General features: G+C 38.4%; 1 protein-coding gene, 4 non-coding genes and 1 pseudogene across 5 annotated transcripts; all 6 read left to right on the top strand.

The window, feature by feature from the left end:
- The first annotated feature begins 908 nt into the window (after window positions 1–908).
- On the top strand, window positions 909–8156 carry LOC117441122 (parathyroid hormone-related protein-like; annotated as a pseudogene).
- On the top strand, window positions 6148–6221 carry trnat-ugu (transfer RNA threonine (anticodon UGU)). The gene has a single exon. It is a non-coding gene; the product is annotated as a tRNA-Thr (tRNA).
- trnat-ugu (transfer RNA threonine (anticodon UGU)) lies at window positions 7150–7222 on the top strand. The gene has a single exon. It is a non-coding gene; the product is annotated as a tRNA-Thr (tRNA).
- Window positions 8157–8905: 749 nt separating the features above from the next.
- Window positions 8906–17052, top strand: LOC117441121 (parathyroid hormone-related protein-like). The gene is made up of 4 exons (XM_034077321.1): window positions 8906–8911; window positions 9839–9927; window positions 15473–16018; window positions 16447–17052. Exons 1-3 carry the CDS (start codon window positions 8906–8908, stop codon window positions 15993–15995), a joined length of 618 nt encoding a protein of 205 aa, XP_033933212.1. The 3' UTR covers window positions 15996–16018; window positions 16447–17052.
- Window positions 13837–13909, top strand: trnat-ugu (transfer RNA threonine (anticodon UGU)). Its single transcript has one exon. It is a non-coding gene; the product is annotated as a tRNA-Thr (tRNA).
- Window positions 14849–14921, top strand: trnat-ugu (transfer RNA threonine (anticodon UGU)). Its single transcript has one exon. It is a non-coding gene; the product is annotated as a tRNA-Thr (tRNA).
- Window positions 17053–20716: the final 3664 nt, after the last annotated feature.

Below are 20716 nucleotides of genomic sequence, written 5' to 3'. Positions count from 1 at the left end.
TCACATCAGATCTGCTTTAACGAGCCGTGTTAACGAGATCAGTTCATTACAGTCGGAGAGGTCAGCTGATCTGCATCATGAACGCTTCGTCTGAGGAACTTTACTTATAGTCGTTACGGACGCTCAAATAAACAACATCGCCGGAGACAGTGACGTACTTAGTCCAGTCATTAATTCAGAATAAACGACCAGCTTTTTACGGAAGACAAGAGAAGCATAAAAGCTCATTATTTACCGGTTGCACGTCTTACGTTAATTAAGAGTCTCGTTCTGACGAAATACCTTAAAAAAAACAACAACATGAGTTTGTTGACATGAAAATAAAGAAGCAATTTCTACAATGAGTACGTTCTGAATCTCGATGTGCGATCACTAATTGAGTCCCATAGTTTGGTTTCTGACTGACCTCAAAGAAACACAATGCTGTTGTTTTGTTTTCATTTGTTGTCTTATCTTAAGGGAAGAATCGATATGTGTTTTTGGCACTAATTGACCTCCGTAAATCCATCTTTTTAACAAAAACGTTTTTGTATTTTTTATTTATTGTGTAGTTTGTATTTGCTGTCCTCTCATCTTGAGGGATGAGTTACTATTCCTGCCGTACAAGTATTAAACACGAGACGCATCTCCTATGAGCCGTGTTTTTGGCACTAATTGACCTCCGTACTGCAGCTTTTTCCCAACCACTTACTTTTAGTTGTCTTTTGTTAAATCTTAAACTCCGGATTAAACTTCTCCTGGTGCTGCTCTGCCACCTTCCTGCCGCTCCTCCTCTTCCTCAGCTGTTGTAGCCCCTCCCCCATGTAGCCCCTCCCCCATATAGCCCCTCCCCCCGTCGCCCCTCCCCCTTTTAGCTCCTCGTCCTTTCTCCTCCTGCTTCAGTTTCTCCTCACACCGACCTGAGGCGGCACACCTGGAGGACTCTTTTTCTTCTCCTCCTCCTCCTGCTGTTTTTAAACGAGGACGTACTCTGACCTCCTGGATGTGTTTCGACTCGTGGAGATTTGATTTCATTTAATTTTCTCACCTGGACTTTATTTGTGGAAGTTGGAGAAAAAAAGGAATCAAAGTGAATTATTTTTGGATAAAAAAACCCTGCTGTGGGAAAGTAAGTGTTCCAGTAACTCTTCTTCTGCTTCTCTTATTCCTGCAGCTGCTTCTTCTTCTCTTGTTTCTGCAGTTTACTGTCACAAGTCTTTTCTTCTTTAATTGTCTAAGTGTATTTATGTTGGACTTCTTTCTTCTTCTTCTCTTTCTTCTTCTTCTCTTGTTTCTTCTTCTCTTGTTTCTGCAGCTTCGTTGCATTTTTTTACGTCTCTATTTCTTGAAATGTGGTTATTTATGTTGGAGCACTTCAGAGCTACTTTGCTGTGGCTTCATTGGGAATCTGCAGGCGGACATGAGGTCGTGTTTCTGCTCAGACTCGCCTCGTAATCACTTTGAGACTTTTTTTAATAATAAAATAAAATATTTAAAATCACGACGTCACTTACGGAAACTTGGCTGGAGATTTTGTTCAACAGAATATGAATGATATAATAATAATTAGAAATACTTTTGGTGCTTTTTTGACAGCTGCGAGACTCGGCGTCAGTTTTGAGGATAAAATACAATGTTTATAACAAAGGGAACAACAGGTTGAATCATAAATACTCGTTCCTGCGTTTACGTCTTATTTCACATTTTACTGACTCTTTCAATATTCTGTTTTAAACTCCAACGTTTTGATGTAGAGATATTTGTTGGAGCTTGTTCTGAGAGCTTATGGATATAAAGTCAGATATTTACAATGACCTGAATTATTTATTATTTTACAGAAAATTCCATTTTTAACCCAAAACGCTTTTTGACTTATTCTCGTGTCGTCTTTCACAATTTCTTGACTTTTTACACCAAATGATCCGTTTCGATGATTTTCAGCCGGTGTTTTTGCCCTAAAAGCAAATATGTTTCTACTTTTATGTGAAAATGTGTGTTTGACACGTATCGCATTAAAACAACAGGTTGTTAAACTGCAGAAATAAAGACTGCGAGACGTGTATTGGTTTAACGAGGGGAAAGTGATGAGGTGTTTGATCTCCTGCAGCTTCTGATGAAGTGTGTGTGTGTGTGTGTGTGTGTGTGTGTGTGTAGGATGTGTTTCCTGCAGCAGTGGATCTTCGCTCTCGTCTTGCTCTGCTCTCCGGTCACCGGACGCCCCATCGACGCCGTCAGCAGCAGAATGTAAGTTTTTAACATGACTTTAACGACATGCTGACTGCAGCGGGGTTTGAACCTGAGACCCCCTGATCCCAACGCACAACCCACTGCGCCACACGCCTCCCTACTTTAAACATATATTTAATATCCTCGATGCATCCTTTAAAACAGAGTTTCTCAGCCTCCAGATGATCTGACGGATCTCCAGTATTCCTGTCTTATTGTTCACAAGCAAAATCCTGAGGAATAAACTCGATTTTTAAGCATTTCTTTCTTGCAAAAGAAGCCAAACTTAAACATTCCGTCCATAAAATAATATCTTTAAATATAGAATAATTTTCACATTCAAGAGCTAATGTATCAAACTCAAAAACTTTAATTTAAATTTTGTGAAAATTTGTTACAAATATTTTTAAAAAAACATGTTTTCTGATTTTTTTTTACTGTTTTTCTCAAAAAATAAACCAAAACAGAAGTTTGTCTAAAATAATAATAATTAAACAAATCTGAAGTAGTTCAAAGTAAGGAGCTTCCAGGTTCAACAAGAAGTATTGGTTAAAAAACCCACATTTTCTGACATTTTATTGATCAAATGATCAGTTTAGGGATTATATTCATCTCTTATTTTCCTCAAAGAACTTTAAAGTGTTAGAAAATGTAGAAATCTAAAATGAAAAGTGGATTATTTAGTTTTTATTTACGAGATGCTCCTTTCTGAACAAAACACTTAAATATTAGACGTTTCCAGGTTTAAATACAGGAAGACTTTCTGCTTTTCTTTACTTTTTTAGCCAAATCCAACAAAAAATGTGGACATTTTTAAATAAAAACGTGGAAATTTGTCCAAATATTGGATTCAAATCAGCATTTATTTGATCAAAAGAGAACATGTCATCTTCTCTGAAGGTTAACTGTTTTTAAACGTTATAGACACATTTCATGCTTGCAATATCGTGCATATTTCCCATTTAGTCTTCATACAGATGCTGCAGAAAAACTGAGGTGTAAAACCAGCAGGAAGTTCCTCTGTTTGAAGTTCTACTTTAGACGGATATTACTGACCTCTTTAAAGAGTCCTCTCCTGCTGATGTTCAGGTGTATATCAGTGTGTAGTGTCTCTACTTTAAAGAGTCCTCTCCAGCTGATGTTCAGGTGTATATCAGTATGTAGTCTCTCTACTTTAAAGAGTCCTCTCCTGCTGATGTTCAGGTGTATATCAGTGTGTAGTGTCTCTACTTTAAAGAGTCCTCTCCATCTGATGTTCAGGTGTATATCAGTATGTAGTGTCTCTACTTTAAAGAGTCCTCTCCTGATGTTCAGGTGTATATCAGTATGTAGTGTCTCTACTTTAAAGAGTCCTCTCCAGCTGATGTTCAGGTGTATATCAGTATGTAGTCTCTCTACTTTAAAGAGTCCTCTCCTGCTGATGTTCAGGTGTATATCAGTATGTAGTGTCTCTACTTTAAAGAGTCCTCTCCTGCTGATGTTCAGGTGTATATCAGTATGTAGTGTCTCTACTTTAAAGAGTCCTCTCCTGCTGATGTTCAGGTGTATATCAGTATGTAGTGTCTCTACTTTAAAGAGTCCTCTCCTGCTGATGTTCAGGTGTATATCAGTGTGTAGTGTCTCTACTTTAAAGAGTCCTCTCCTGCTGATGTTCAGGTGTATATCAGTATGTAGTGTCTCTACTTTAAAGAGTCCTCTCCTGCTGATGTTCAGGTGTATATCAGTATGTAGTGTCTCTACTTTAAAGAGTCCTCTCCTGCTGATGTTCAGGTGTATATCAGTATGTAGTGTCTCTACTTTAAAGAGTCCTCTCCTGCTGATGTTCAGGTGTATATCAGTATGTAGTGTCTCTACTTTAAAGAGTCCTCTCCTGCTGATGTTCAGGTGTATATCAGTGTGTAGCGTCTCTACTTTAAAGAGTCCTCTCCTGCTGATGTTCAGGTGTATATCAGTGTGTAGCGTCTCTACTTTAAAGAGTCCTCTCCTGCTGATGTTCAGGTGTATATCAGTATGTAGTGTCTCTACTTTAAAGAGTCCTCTCCTGCTGATGTTCAGGTGTATATCAGTATGTAGTGTCTCTACTTTAAAGAGTCCTCTCCTGCTGAGGTTCAGGTGTATATCAGTGTGTAGCGTCTCTACTTTAAAGAGTCCTCTCCTGCTGATGTTCAGGTGTATATCAGTATGTAGTGTCTCTACTTTAAAGAGTCCTCTCCTGCTGATGTTCAGGTGTATATCAGTGTGTAGCGTCTCTACTTTAAAGAGTCCTCTCCTGCTGATGTTCAGGTGTATATCCGTATGTAGTGTCTCTACTTTAAAGAGTCCTCTCCTGCTGATGTTCAGGTGTATATCAGTATGTAGTGTCTCTACTTTAAAGAGTCCTCTCCTGCTGATGTTCAGGTGTATATCAGTATGTAGTGTCTCTACTTTAAAGAGTCCTCTCCTGCTGAGGTTCAGGTGTATATCAGTGTGTAGCGTCTCTACTTTAAAGAGTCCTCTCCTGCTGATGTTCAGGTGTATATCAGTATGTAGTGTCTCTACTTTAAAGAGTCCTCTCCTGCTGATGTTCAGGTGGTATATCAGTGTGTAGCTGTGTAGCGTCTCTACTTTAAAGAGTCCTCTCCTGCTGATGTTCAGGTGTATATCCGTATGTAGTGTCTCTACTTTAAGAGTCCTCTCCTGCTGATGTTCAGGTGTATATCAGTATGTAGTGTCTCTACTTTAAAGAGTCCTCTCCTGCTGATGTTCAGGTGTATATCAGATGTAGTGTCTCTACTTTAAAGAGTCCTCTCCTGATGATGTTCAGGTGTATATCAGTATGTAGTGGCTCTACTTTAAAGAGTCCTCTCCTGCTGATTGTTCAGGTGTATATCAGTATGTAGTGTCTCTACTTTAAAGAGTCCTCTCCTGCTGATGTTCAGGTGTATATCAGTATGTAGTGTTCTCTACTTTAAGAGTCCTCTCCTGCTGATGTTCAGGTGTATATCAGTATGTAGTGTCTCTACTTTAAAGAGTCCTCTCCTGATGATGTTCAGGTGTATATCAGTATGTAGTGTCTCTACTTTAAAGAGTCCTCTCCTGCTGATGTTCAGGTGAAAATGGGTTGAAAAAATGCTTTGAGAACTTCTGGAAACAAGCAAGAAATACACTTTACTCTAACTCTAAGCAGTAAAAAGTCCATTTCAGAATGTTATATAAATCACATTTAACTTATATTTGTAAGACAATTAGTTGAGTTATTATGTATTAGCTGATATTCTGAGTCGACTAAGTTAAGGTTAAAGTGGACAATACGCTTTCCTAAACCTGCTAATATTAATAAAGTACCTCCAAACTGTAAAGTACTTCAGCACTTTAGTAAATGTACTTCATCTTAATCTCCCGCTGGTTTTTGAGTCCTTTTTACCGCCTTAACACATTTTAAATGGAGTTCAGTGGATGTTTCTGTGCCGACAGCGCCCCTCTTGTGGTCTCTTTGTGCCATGTGGTCAAATGAACCTCAAAATATAGGAACATTCAAATAAGTTTTGGTCACGTTTTCAGGGTTTTTGGATGCTCTTATGATTTTAACAAGATGTATGTAAGCAGAGGTGTGAGTTGAACCCTGCCTTAACCTCCTCATGGCTTTGTTGTAAAATAATACATTTCCCGTCTTAAATACATCGTTATTATGCACTTTCAGTGAGTTGTGATGAGGTTTTATGTGCAAACAGCTCCCCCTTGTGGTCGTTTTGCGCCAAACACCATTAGGATTTTTACAGCATTTAAACCTCTTATATTTTAGAGTTTAAATACTGCTACAGCTCCTCGTGGTCTTGAAATGTTATATATAAGATAATAACTATATTTCATTAACTGCTTCTTATTTTGACTACCCAGTAGTGACTGCAGTAGTTGATGACGTGGCTCTTTAAATAGGATGTAGGCGTGGCTCAGTAGCACCCAGGCTCCATAGCTCAGGGGTTAGAGCAACTGGTCTTGTAAACCAGGGGTCGCGAGTTCAATTCTCGCTGGGGCCTGACTCACAATTTTTTTTTTTTAAAGTAGGAATAAGATAAGATAACTTATAAGAAGTACTTTATTGATCCCAATTTGGAAATGTTTGCGTTGCAGCAGCATAAAAAGAGATTGAACATTAGAGAAATTAAAAGACTAGAAATAAACAATCCAAAATGTAAACATCTCAAAGAGAAAAAACATAGCATTAAAAAAAGTAGAAAATGAACATGTTGAAATACAAATGTACAGAAACAACATATAAGCAGGATATTAAACATTTAGTTTGTGAGGAATGGAATATTAAATATTAGATTGAACATACTACATATGTACAGTGGGAGTTTAAGTCCAGTATACTTACTAGACTTCAAATACTTCAAATACTTAAATACTTAAAGTTTAATATTTAATGAACAAATCGGTTGTGACACGTGGAGGAATATCGTTTATCCTGAAGGTGGCGCTGCAGCAATAATTACAAAATCTGAATACAAACAAACAATGTATAAAAAAGATTAATAATATATAATAATAATACTAATAATAATTCATGTGTATAATAATTTTAATTGAAAAAAATCAATAATTTGTATTTTTTTAAATAAAAAACAACCAAATATTTTTCTGTAAATTATACTTTTTTTTTTTTTAATAATTTAGCCTTTTTATATGTATATGAGAGAGAGCACCCGCTCGTGAACTGTCAACGGAGGGAGGGGGGGGGGGACGCATGCTCGTGAACTGTGAGGGGGGATCCAGGTGTTAATCGGGTGGGGGGGGGGGGTTTCTTCCCGGTTTCTTCCCGGTTTCTTCCCGGTTTCTTCCAGGTTTCTTCCAGCTGAAATGTTTTTTTAAATGTCTTCTATTTCCTAATATAGCTGTAAATCTGCTTTGTAGTGATTTCCATGAGCGCGTAAATATGTAATGGGCGTGGCCTAACGTCACCCAGGCTCCATAGCTCAGTGGTTAGAGCACTGGTCTTGTAAACCAGGGGTCGCGAGTTCAATTCTCGCTGGGGCCTGACAGAAGTTTTTTAAAATGTAATTACCGTAGAAATGTGTTTCTAGAAGAAAGCCTAATCACAACGATCAGATCAAAGTCACTCACAGCTTCCTCTCATCAGTAAAGTCTGAACGATGACATATCCTGCGGGGCTTTTGAAGGCAGAACGTGTTTCTTATCATTTTCTAAAGTAATAAATAATATCTGTTTTCTACAGAAATGCCTCATTAGTCAAATAGTCGGTTTGAAAAAAAGTCAAATTTAAGGGAAATTCTATATTTTTTATTGATTCGATAAAGAAAAGTGTAATTTATTGATGTTTTCCATGCACTTATTGCTGACTAAAACATTCAATTTAATCTTATAATTTGTATTTAATATGTATTTTGAGTGTTTTTCTGCAGAATTAAATAATATTCTGTATTTTTTGCAGAAAGAAAAGTCTGGTTAACTCTGTAATTGTATTTAACGTTTCCTCTGTCCCTCAGAAGCTCCGTGTCCCATATGACTAAGGAACTCTGTACGTTGTAATATAATTAACCCTTTCCTGTTCGCTTGTCCCTCAGAAAGCGCTCGGTGTCTCACGCCCAGCTGATGCACGATAAGGGTCGCTCTCTGCAGGATCTGAAGAGGAGGATGTGGCTTCAGGAGCTTCTGGATGAAGTTCACACTGCAGAAACCAGAGATATTCCCCCCCGCCCTCCCCCATCTGGAGGGGGAGGAACCAGCACCGAGGGAGGGGGGTGAGCACCACGGGAGAAACCATGCACTCAAAACCCCCGGGGGGAACCAAGAACCTCCCCCTCATCTTCAGGGAGGAAGGGGAAAAAAAAAGGAAATCTCCCGCAGGAAACCAACAAATCTCCGAGAGCCCCGGGAAAAAGAAGAAGAAAGGGAGAGGAGGAAGGAGGGGAGGGGAAGAGGAAGAGGAGGGAAAGATCACTGGAGGAGGGAGGAGGAAGGAGGAGGAAGAGGAAGGAGGAGAGCTAGGGAAGAAGAAGAAAGATGGAGGCAGTGGGAAAGGGTTGGAGTGGAAAACGCTGCTCGGACTGCAGAGGAAGTGAAACGCTGTCAAACTCTGACACAGGTGAGAGAGAGCTGAGATTTCTACTTTATTAGGAGACCCTGAAGGCAGCATCTCCCGGTCCAATGGGAATTCAATTGGATTTTTTTCAGAAAATACCTGCAAATGTATTTTGAATACATCTTGGATTTTCTGGTAAATAATCATTTTAAAAAGTCAAAGATTAACAATAAAAAATATGGCTTTTAGTTCATTTTAAAAATAAATAATATTTAAAGGTTTTTAAGCTTTAAAATCACTCTTTAAAATGAAAGAAACGTTGTCTTTCGGTCTAGAAACACTGTATTTGCATTTTAAATCCATTTTAAAGGATATTTAGCAACAAAATCAATATTATATATTAGGTTTTGCATCTTAATTATTATTTAGAATTATATCTATTGATAAAACTCTGATTTAATGTATTTCTCCCTTTCTGTTTCAGAAACCTGCGGACACTCGACTCCTAAATTCTCACGCTGCAGTTTTCTCTGTGAACGTGATTATTTGGAAAGAATTGGAAAATATTTATTGTGTGTAAATATTCTAATATATCAGAATAGATGATGATGAGTATTTGATGCGAGGCAACAGATGTTACTCTTTGTGAATCCTTGCTTTTTCTTTTTTATTCCAATAATGTTGGTAATTTATTTCGTCTGAATGGTGTATTTATTTTTCTAAATGTATCGGGGTGCTGCTGACCTTCTATATTTTTGTACCATAATGCACTTTAGATATATAAATATAATATATATACCATTACGTTTTTTGTTGTTGAATGAAATGAAGAAAAAACGACGGTCGTCTCTTTTGTGTTTTTGTTCAGTTTTTTTTATTTCTCGCTTCTGATTTTTCGGATGTTTTCTGATCAAAATGGTTTGTTATTTTTATTTATTTTAATAATAAAATAAAATATTTAAAATCACGACGTCACTTACGGAAACTTGGCTGGAGATTTTTCAACAGAATATGAATGATATAATAATAATTAGAAATACTTTTGGTGCTTTTTTGACAGCTGCGAGACTCGGCGTCAGTTTTGAGGATAAAATACAATGTTTATAACAAAGGGAACAACAGGTTGAATCATAAATACTCGTTCCTGCGTTTACGTCTTATTTCACATTTTACGACTCTTTCAATATTCTGTTTTAAACTCCAACGTTTTGATGTAGAGATATTTGTTGGAGCTTGTTCTGAGAGCTTATGGATATAAAGTCAGATATTTACAATGACCTGAATTATTTATTATTTTACAGAAAATTCCATTTTTAACCCAAAACGCTTTTTGACTTATTCTCGTGTCGTCTTTCACAATTTCTTGACTTTTTACACCAAATGATCCGTTTCGATGATTTTCAGCCGGTGTTTTTGCCCTAAAAGCAAATATGTTTCTACTTTTATGTGAAAATGTGTGTTTGACACGTATCGCATTAAAACAACAGGTTGTTAAACTGCAGAAATAAAGACTGCGAGACGTGTATTGGTTTAACGAGGGGAAAGTGATGAGGTGTTTGATCTCCTGCAGCTTCTGATGAAGTGTGTGTGTGTGTGTGTGTGTGTGTGTAGGATGTGTTTCCTGCAGCAGTGGATCTTCGCTCTCGTCTTGCTCTGCTCTCCGGTCACCGGACCCCCATCGACGCCGTCAGCAGCAGAATGTAAGTTTTTAACATGACTTTAACGACATGCTGACTGCAGCGGGGTTTGAACCTGAGACCCCCTGATCCCAACGCACAACCCACTGCGCCACACGCCTCCCTACTTTAAACATATATTTAATATCCTCGATGCATCCTTTAAAACAGAGTTTCTCAGCCTCCAGATGATCTGACGGATCTCCAGTATTCCTGTCTTATTGTTCACAAGCAAAATCCTGAGGAATAAACTCGATTTTTAAGCATTTCTTTCTTGCAAAAGAAGCCAAACTTAAACATTCCGTCCATAAAATATCTTTAAATATAGAATAATTTTCACATTCAAGAGCTAATGTATCAAACTCAAAAACTTTAATTTAAATTTTGTGAAAATTTGTTACAAATATTTTAAAAAAACATGTTTTCTGATTTTTTTTTATGTTTTTCTCAAAAAATAAACCAAAACAGAAGTTTGTCTAAAATAATAATAATTAAACAAATCTGAAGTAGTTCAAAGTAAGGAGCTTCCAGGTTCAACAAGAAGTATGGTTAAAAAAACCCACATTTTCTGACATTTTATTGATCAAATGATCAGTTTAGGGATTATATTCATCTCTTATTTTCCTCAAAGAACTTTAAAGTGTTAGAAAATGTAGAAATCTAAAATGAAAAGTGGATTATTTAGTTTTTATTTACGAGATGCTCCTTTCTGAACAAAACACTTAAATATTAGACGTTTCCAGGTTTAAATACAGGAAGACTTTCTGCTTTTCTTTACTTTTTTAGCCAAATCCAACAAAAAATGTGGACATTTTTAAATAAAACGTGGAAATTGTCCAAATTGGATTCAAATCAGCATTTATTTGATCAAAAGAGAACATGTCATCTTCTCTGAAGGTTAACTGTTTTTAAACGTTATAGACACATTTCATGCTTGCAATATCGTGCATATTTCCCATTTAGTCTTCATACAGATGCTGCAGAAAAACTGAGGTGTAAAACCAGCAGGAAGTTCCTCTGTTTGAAGTTCTACTTTAGACGGATATTACTGACCTCTTTAAAGAGTCCTCTCCTGCTGATGTTCAGGTGTATATCAGTGTGTAGTGTCTCTACTTTAAAGAGTCCTCTCCAGCTGATGTTCAGGTGTATATCAGTATGTAGTCTCTCTACTTTAAAGAGTCCTCTCCTGTTGATGTTCAGGAGTACAGTATATCAGTGTGTAGTGTCTCTACTTTAAAGAGTCCTCTCCTCTGATGTTCAGGTGTATATCAGTATGTAGTGTCTCTACTTTAAAGAGTCCTCTCCTGATGTTCAGGTGTATATCAGTATGTAGTGTCTCTACTTTAAAGAGTCCTCTCCAGCTGATGTTCAGGTGTATATCAGTATGTAGTCTCTACTTTAAAGAGTCCTCTCCTGCTGATGTTCAGGTGTATATCAGTATGTAGTGTCTCTACTTTAAAGAGTCCTCTCCTGCTGATGTTCAGGTGTATATCAGTATGTAGTGTCTCTACTTTAAAGAGTCCTCTCCTGCTGATGTTCAGGTGTATATCAGTATGTAGTGTCTCTACTTTAAAGAGTCCTCTCCTGCTGATGTTCAGGTGTATATCAGTGTGTAGTGTCTCTACTTTAAAGAGTCCTCTCCTGCTGATGTTCAGGTGTATATCAGTATGTAGTGTCTCTACTTTAAAGAGTCCTCTCCTGCTGATGTTCAGGTGTATATCAGTATGTAGTGTCTCTACTTTAAAGAGTCCTCTCCTGCTGATGTTCAGGTGTATATCAGTATGTAGTGTCTCTACTTTAAAGAGTCCTCTCCTGCTGATGTTCAGGTGTATATCAGTATGTAGTGTCTCTACTTTAAAGAGTCCTCTCCTGCTGATGTTCAGGTGTATATCAGTGTAGCGTCTCTACTTTAAAGAGTCCTCTCCTGCTGATGTTCAGGTGATATCAGTGTGTAGCGTCTCTACTTTAAAGAGTCCTCTCCTGCTGATGTTCAGGTGTATATCAGTATGTAGTGTCTCTACTTTAAAGAGTCCTCTCCTGCTGATGTTCAGGTGTATATCAGTATGTAGTGTCTCTACTTTAAAGAGTCCTCTCCTGCTGAGGTTCAGGTGTATATCAGTGTGTAGCGTCTCTACTTTAAAGAGTCCTCTCCTGCTGATGTTCAGGGTGTATATCAGTATGTAGTGTCTCTACTTTAAAGAGTCCTCTCCTGCTGATGTTCAGGTGTATATCAGTGTGTAGCGTCTCTACTTTAAAGAGTCCTCTCCTGCTGATGTTCAGGTGTATATCCGTATGTAGTGTCCTCTACTTTAAAGAGTCCTCTCCTGCTGATGTTCAGGTGTATATCAGTATGTAGTGTCTCTACTTTTAAAGAGTCCTCTCCTGCTGATGTTCAGGTGTATATCAGTATGTAGTGTCTCTACTTTAAAGAGTCCTCTCCTGCTGAGGTTCAGGTGTATATCAGTGTGTAGCGTCTCTACTTTAAAGAGTCCTCTCCTGCTGATGTTCAGGTGTATATCAGTATGTAGTGTCTCTACTTTAAAGAGTCCTCTCCTGCTGATGTTCAGGTGTATATCAGTGTGTAGCGTCTCTACTTTAAAGAGTCCTCTCCTGCTGATGTTCAGGTGTATATCCGTATGTAGTGTCTCTACTTTAAAGAGTCCTCTCCTGCTGATGTTCAGGTGTATATCAGTATGTAGTGTCTCTACTTTAAAGAGTCCTCTCCTGCTGATGTTCAGGTGTATATCAGTAGTAGTGTCTCTACTTTAAAGAGTCCTCTCCTGATGATGTTCAGGTGTATATCAGTATGTAGTGTCTCTACTTTAAAGAGTCCTCTCCTGCTGATGTTCAGGTGTATATCAGTATGTAGTGTCTCTACTTTAAAGAGTCCTCTCCTGCTGATGTTCAGGTGTATATCAGTATGTAGTGTCTCTACTTTAAAGAGTCCTCTCCTGCTGATGTTCAGGTGTATATCAGTATGTAGTGTCTCTACTTTAAAGAGTCCTCTCCTGATGATGTTCAGGTGTATATCAGTATGTAGTGTCTCTACTTTAAAGAGTCCTCTCCTGCTGATGTTCAGGTGAAAATGGGTTGAAAAAATGCTTGAGAACTTCTGGAAAAAGCAAGAAAATACACTTTACTCTAACTCTAAGCCGTAAAAGTCCATTTCAGAATGTTATATAAATCACATTTAACTTATATTTGTAAGACAATTAGTTGAGTTATTATGTATTAGCTGATATTCTGAGTCGACTAAGTTAAGGTTAAAGTGGACAATACCGCTTTCCTAAACCTGCTAATATTAATAAAGTACCTCCAAACTGTAAAGTACTTCAGCACTTTAGTAAATGTACTTCATCTTAATCTCCCGCTGGTTTTGAGTCCTTTTTACCGCCTTAACACATTTTAAATGGAGTTCAGTGGGATGTTTTCTGTGCCGACAGCGCCCTCTTGTGGTCTCTTTGTGCCATGTGGTCAAATGACACCTCAAAATATAGGAACATTCAAATAAGTTTTGGTCACGTTTTCAGGGTTTTTGGATGCTCTTATGATTTTAACAAGATGTATGTAAAGCAGAGGTTGTGAGTTGAACCCTGCCTTAACCTCCTCATGGCTTTGTTGTAAAATAATACATTTCCCGTCTTAAATACATCGTTATTATGCACTTTCAGTGAGTTGTGATGAGGTTTTATGTGCAAACAGCTCCCCCTTGTGGTCGTTTTGCGCCAAACACCATTAGGATTTTTACAGCATTTAAACCTCTTATATTTTAGAGTTTAAATACTGCTACAGCTCCTCGTGGTCTTGAAATGTTATATATAAGATAATAACTATATTTCATTAACTGCTTCTTATTTTGACTACCCAGTAGTGACTGCAGTAGTGATGACGTGGCTCTTTAAATAGGATGTAGGCGTGGCTCAGTAGCACCCAGGCTCCATAGCTCAGGGGTTAGAGCACTGGTCTTGTAAACCAGGGGTCGCGAGTTCAATTCTCGCTGGGGCCTGACTCACAATTTTTTTTTTTTTAAAGTAGGAATAAGATAAGATAACTTATAAGAAGTACTTTATTGATCCCAATTTGGAAAATGTTTGCGTTGCAGCAGCATAAAAAGACAAAGTATTGTACATTAGAGAAATTAAAAGACTAGAAATAAACAATCCAAAATGTAAACATCTCAAATAGAAAAAACATAGCATTAAAAAAGTAGAAATGAACATGTTGAAATACAAATGTACAGAAACAACATATAAGCAGGATATTAAACATTTAGTTTGTGAGGAATGGAATATTAAATATTAGATTGAACATACTACATATGTACAGTGGGAGTTTAAGTCCAGTATACTTACTAGACTTCAAATACTTCAAATACTTAAATACTTAAAGTTTAATATTTAATGAACAAATCGGTTGTGACACGTGGAGGAATATCGTTTATCCTGAAGGTGGCGCTGCAGCAATAATTACAAAATCTGAATACAAACAAACAATGTATAAAAAAGATTAATAATATATAATAATAATAATACTAATAATAATTCATGTGTATAATAATTTTAATTGAAAAAAATCAATAATTTGTATTTTTTTAAATAAAAAACAACCAAATATTTTTTCTGTAAATTATACTTTTTTTTTTTTTTAATAATTTAGCCTTTTTTATATGTATATGAGAGAGAGCACCCGCTCGTGAACTGTCAACGGAGGGAGGAGGGGGGGGACGCATGCTCGTGAACTGTGAGGGGGGATCCAGGTGTTAATCGGGTGGGGGGGGGGGGTTTCTTCCCGGTTTCTTCCCGGTTTCTTCCCGGTTTCTTCCAGGTTTCTTCCAGCTGAAATGTTTTTTTAAATGTCTTCTATTTCCTAATATAGCTGTAAATCTGCTTTGTAGTGATTTCCATGAGCGCGTAAATATGTAATGGGCGTGGCCTAACGTCACCCAGGCTCCATAGCTCAGTGGTTAGAGCACTGGTCTTGTAAACCAGGGGTCGCGAGTTCAATTCTCGCTGGGGCCTGACAGAAGTTTTTAAAATGTAATTACCGTAGAAATGTGTTTCTAGAAGAAAGCCTAATCACAACGATCAGATCAAAGTCACTCAACAGCTTCCTCTCATCAGTAAAGTCTGAACGATGACATATCCTGCGGGGCTTTTGAAGGCAGAACGTGTTTCTTATCATTTTCTAAAGTAATAAATAATATCTGTTTTCTACAGAAATGCCTCATTAGTCAAATAGTCGGTTTGAAAAAAAGTCAAATTTAAGGGAAATTCTATATTTTTTATTGATTCGATAAAGAAAAGTGTAATTTATTGATGTTTTCCATGCACTTATTGCTGACTAAAACATTCAATTTAATCTTATAATTTGTATTTAATATGTATTTTGAGTGTTTTTCTGCAGAATTAAATAAAATATTCTGTATTTTTTGCAGAAAGAAAAGTCTGGTTAACTCTGTAAATTGTATTTAACGTTTCCTCTGTCCCTCAGAAAGCTCCGTGTCCCATATGACTAAGGAACTCTGTACGTTGTAATATAATTAACCCTTTCCTGTTCGCTTGTCCCTCAGAAAGCGCTCGGTGTCTCACGCCCAGCTGATGCACGATAAGGGTCGCTCTCTGCAGGATCTGAAGAGGAGGATGTGGCTTCAGGAGCTTCTGGATGAAGTTCACACTGCAGAAACCAGAGATATTCCCCCCCGCCCTCCCCCATCTGGAGGGGGAGGAACCAGCACCGAGGGAGGGGGGGTGAGCACCACGGGAGAAACCATGCACTCAAAACCCCCGGGGGGAACCAAGAACCTCCCCCTCATCTTCAGGGAGGAAGGGGAAAAGGAAAAAGGAAATCTCCCGCAGGAAACCAACAAATCTCCGAGAGCCCCGGGGAAAAAGAAGAAGAAAGGGAGAGGAGGAAGGAGGAGAGGAGGGGAGGAGAAGAGGAAGAGGAGGGAAAGATCACTGGGAGGAGGGAGGAGGAAGAGGAGGGAGGAAGAGGAAGGAGGAAGAGCGGGGAGGAAGAGGAGAGAGGAAGAAGATGGAGGCAGTGGGAAAGGGTTGGAGTGGAAAACGCTGCTCGGACTGCAGAGGAAGTGAAACGCTGTCAAACTCTGACACAGGTGAGAGAGAGCTGAGATTTACTACTTTATTTAGGAGACCCTGAAGGCAGCATCTCCCGGTCCAATGGGAATTCAATTGGATTTTTTTCAGAAAATACCTGCAAATGTATTTTGAATACATCTTGGATTTTCTGGTAAATAATCATTTTTAAAAAGTCAAAGATTAACAATAAAAATATGGCTTTTAGTTCATTTTAAAATAAATAAATATTTTAAAGGGTTTTAAGCTTTAAAATCACTCTTTAAAATGAAAGAAACGTTGTCTTTCGGTCTAGAAACACTGTATTTGCATTTTAAATCCATTTTAAAGGATATTTAGCAACAAAATCAATATTATATATTATGGTTTTGCATCTTAATTATTATTTAGAATTATATCTATTGATAAAAACTCTGATTTAATGTATTTCTCCCTTTCTGTGTTTCAGAAACCTGCGGACACTCGACTCCTAAATTCTCACGCTGCAGTTTCTCTGTGAACGTGATTATTTGGAAAGAAATTGGAAAATATTTATTGTGTGTAAATATTCTAAATATATCAGAATAGATGATGATGAGTATTTGATGCGAGGCAACAGATGTTACTCTTTGTGAATCCTTTGCTTTTATTCTTTTTTATTCCAATAATGTTGGTAATTTATTTCGTCTGAATGGTGTATTTATTTTTCTAAATGTATCGGGGTGCTGCTGACCTTCTATATTTTTGTACCATAATGCACTTTAGATATATAAATATAAATATATATACCATTACGTTTTTTGTTGTTGAATGAAATGAAGAAAAAACGACGGTCGTCTCTTTGTGTTTTTGTTCAGTTTTTTTTATTTCTCGCTGCTGATTTTTCGGATGTTTTCTGATCAAAATGGTTTGTTATTTTATTTAGTGTTTGAGTCCCGCTGCCTCTGTTTCCACCACATGCCCTGCTTCTCAAACTCTCTGTACACAAACCAAACGGCTCGATATGTGTTGGTTTTGGCTCTTGCACTGAAATAAACACCCTGTACTGAACGGATTAAACATTTGACAGAATCCTCCTCGCAGTCTCACGTCTCTTTAATCTCGCTTTCTTGATAGAGGGTAGACGTCCACACTCCCTATTTAGGTCTGTTCGGGGACTTGAACCGGCGACCCTACGGCTCCCAGCCCCGACTGACTGAGCCACTTTCTATGAATTAATTCACCAAGAAAATGTGTTCTACATTAAAACCCGTATTCGTGGTGCACCCCAGGGCTCTATCACGGGTCCTCTTCAAGTTCTAGATTTTATTCATAATTACTGTCATTCTTTCTGTATTTTTCTGCAACAAAGGCTCTAAATAAACTTTCTTAATCATTGCATTTATTTATTATTATTTGTATTATTATTATTTATTTTATTTCAATATAGGGTTCTATTCTGGGTCCTCTCAAGTTCTATATCTCTTAATAATTAATTAAATTGATACACCACTATAATTTAATCCAGAAAAATCCTATCATTGTAATTTAATGCAAACAAATAATCTAAATTAAAATATTTGATTTAAATTTGGGAAGAAAGTATTTTAAAATAAAAATGTTGATTTCATTAGTATGCGTACTTACAAATTACCTTTTGAATTATGTTAGTGTAAGGGATTTATGGGCTGTATTTAGACAATTTAATCAGTAAAAGGACATTTTATTATTCATATCAGATAAGATAAGATAAGAAGTACTTTATGGATCCCAAATTGGTAAATGTTTGCGTTGCAGCATCAAAAACAAGGCATTGCACACGAGGAGAAATTAAAGAGTAGAAATAAACAATACTAGAATTTAAACATCTCAAAACAGAATTAAATAAGAATTAATAAGTAGAAAATATACAGTCTACCGCGAAGATAAGAAATATGGTCCTAAATTGAAGAGACGGGCTTCCGAGGGTGGTCTAGATAAAGGGCAGGTGGTCTATACGGTATAAAGGGCAGGTGGTCCCAGGTCACCGCACTCACATGCAGAACTGTCTGCCAGGCCGCACTTCCTCATCGATGTTTGGAAGCGACCGACCCCAGTTCGTAGACGGGTTAGTGTGGTCCATTGCCCGCGTGGTAGGTGGTCTCCTGCCATGGCGCCATCTCCTGGGTCCCAGATGTAGGATGGATGCGGGAGGGTCCGGCTAGCTCCCACTCCTGCTTCCAAGCAGCCGCCAACCATGCATCTCTGGAGAGGTGCTCAGAGGTGGAATTGAGCATCTCGTGTGCTTCCATGTTGTAGGGGAGGCGATGAAACACTGAAGGGCTATTATATTTAAGGATTTGTTTACAGATTTTAAACGGAAGCTTCTCTATGATTTATATGCACTCAAAAAAATTCATCTACATTGACTGAATAAAGGCTAATTTTGTATTCCTATTTAATTATGTATATTTAGTTATGTGTTTACCAAGCTTCTCTGTGACTTATATGCACTTGCTTCATATACAATTTAATATATTAGAAAAATAAAATACTAAAAAGAAATATCTCCCTTTACTAAATAAAGCATGTAATGCGTGTATCGGCCTGAGGGGGCAGCACTGAGCCGCCAGCCCTCATGACTGACCGGAGTTAAAACCGTAGAAGAAGACTGCTCCCCCACGTGAGAACATGCCTGCTCCGGGAGGAAAGATAAACAGACCGAAAACTGTAAGAAACTCTCTTTATTTTATACATTTCATCCTCTGGAAGCGCGTGGAGTGTGTTTAGTGAACCGGATGTTAATACGTTATAACTGGAGAGCTAGCCACTGTTAGCATCACGAGCTAACAACAATATGCTACTTCACCAGCTAACCTAGCTTCCTGTTGCTACATGTGGACAAATCCTCTTCTTCATGTCTCTTCTACATCAACATGTGTCCCCTCTTCTTCATGTCTCTTCTACATCAACATGTGTCCCCTCTTCTTCATGTCTCTTCTACATCAACATGTGTCCCCTCTTCTTCATGTCTCTTCTACATCAACATGTGTCCCCTCTTCTTCATGTCTCCTCTACATCAGCATGTGTCCCCTCTTCTCCATGTCTCTTCTACATCAACATGTGTCCCCTCTTCTTCCATGTCTCTTCTACATCAACATGTGTCCCCTCTTATTCATGTCTCTTCTACATCAACATGTGTCCCCTCTTCTTCATGTCTCCTCTACATCAGCATGTGTCCCCTCTTCTCCATGTCTCTTCTACATCAACATGTGTCCCCTCTTCTCCATGTCTCTTCTACATCAACATGTGTCCCCTCTTCTCCATGTCTCTTCTACATCAACATGTGTCCCCTCTTCTTCATGTCTCTTCTACAATCAACATGTGTCCCCCTCTTCTTCATGTCTCTTCTACATCAACATGTGTCCCCTCTTCTTCATGTCTCTCTACATCAACATGTGTCCCCCTCTTCCTCATGTCTCTTCTACATCAACATGTGTCCCCATCTTCTCCATGTCTCTTCTACATCAACATGTGTCCCCCTCTTCTCCATGTCTCTTCTACATCAACATGTGTCCCCTCTTCTTCATGTCTCCTCTACATCAGCATGTGTCCCCTCTTCTCCATGTCTCTTCTACATCAACATGTGTCCCCTCTTCTCCATGTCTCTTCTACATCAACATGTGTCCCCTCTTATTCATGTCTCTTCTACATCAACATGTGTCCCCTCTTCTCCGTGTCTCTTCTACATCAAACATGGTGTCCCCTCTTCTTCATGTCTCTTCTACATCAACATGTGTCCCCTCTTCTCCATGTCTCTTCTACATCAACATGTGTCCCCTCTTCTTCACGTCTCTTCTACATCAACATGTGTCCCCTCTTCTTCACGTCTCTTCCACATCAACATGTGTCCCCTCTTCTCCGTGTCTCTTCTACATCAACATGTGTCCCCTCTTCTTCATGTCTCTTCTACATCAACATGTGTCCCCTCTTCCTCATGTCTCTTCTACATCAACATGTGTCCCCTCTTCTCCATGTCTCTTCTACATCAACATGTGTCCCCTCTTCTTCATGTCTCTTCTACATCAACATGTGTCCCCTCTTCTCCATGTCTCTTCTACATCAACATGTGTCCCCTCTTCTTCATGTCTCTTCTACATCAACATGTGTCCCCTCTTCTTCATGTCTCTTCTACATCAACATGTGTCCCCTCTTCTTCATGTCTCTTCTACATCAACATGTGTCCCTCTCTTCTTCATGTCTCTTCTACATCAACATGTGTCCCCTCTTCTTCATGTCTTCTTCTACATCAAACATGTGTCCCCTCTCTTCCTCATGTCTTCTTCTACATCAACATGTGTCCCCTCTTCTCCATCAACATGTGTCCCCCTCTTATTGCATGTCTCTTCTACATCAAACATGTGTCCCCCTCTTCCTCATGTCTCTTCTACATCAACATGTGTCCCCCTCTTCTTCATGTCTCTTCTACATCAACATGTGTCCCCCTCTTCCTCATGTCTCTTCTACATCAACATGTGTCCCCCTCTTCTCCATCAACCATGTGTCCCCTCTTCTCCATGTATCTTCTACATCAACATGTGTCCCCTCTTCTTCATGTCTCTTCTACATCAACATGTGTCCCCTCTTCTACATCAAACATGTGTCCCCTCTTCTTCATGTCTCCTCTACATCAACATGTGTCCCCCTCTTCTTTCATGTCTCTTCACATCAACATGTGTCCCCTCTTCTCCATGTCTCTTCTACATCAACATGTGTCCCTC

Source organism: Pseudochaenichthys georgianus, unplaced genomic scaffold (genome assembly GCF_902827115.2).
Source record: "Pseudochaenichthys georgianus unplaced genomic scaffold, fPseGeo1.2 scaffold_1501_arrow_ctg1, whole genome shotgun sequence".
NCBI classification, from domain to species: Eukaryota; Metazoa; Chordata; class Actinopteri; order Perciformes; family Channichthyidae; genus Pseudochaenichthys; species Pseudochaenichthys georgianus.
Note: the sequence above shows the minus strand (reverse complement) of the source record. Positions and strands in the feature narration are given on the sequence as shown.

What these genes read in the sequence shown, in the direction of transcription:
- LOC117441121 (XM_034077321.1), top strand. An exon ending in GACGCCGTCAGCAGCAGAAT is followed by an intron (nt 9,928 to 15,472) that starts GTAAGTTTTTAA and finishes CTTGTCCCTCAG; the next exon opens with AAAGCGCTCGGTGTCTCACG.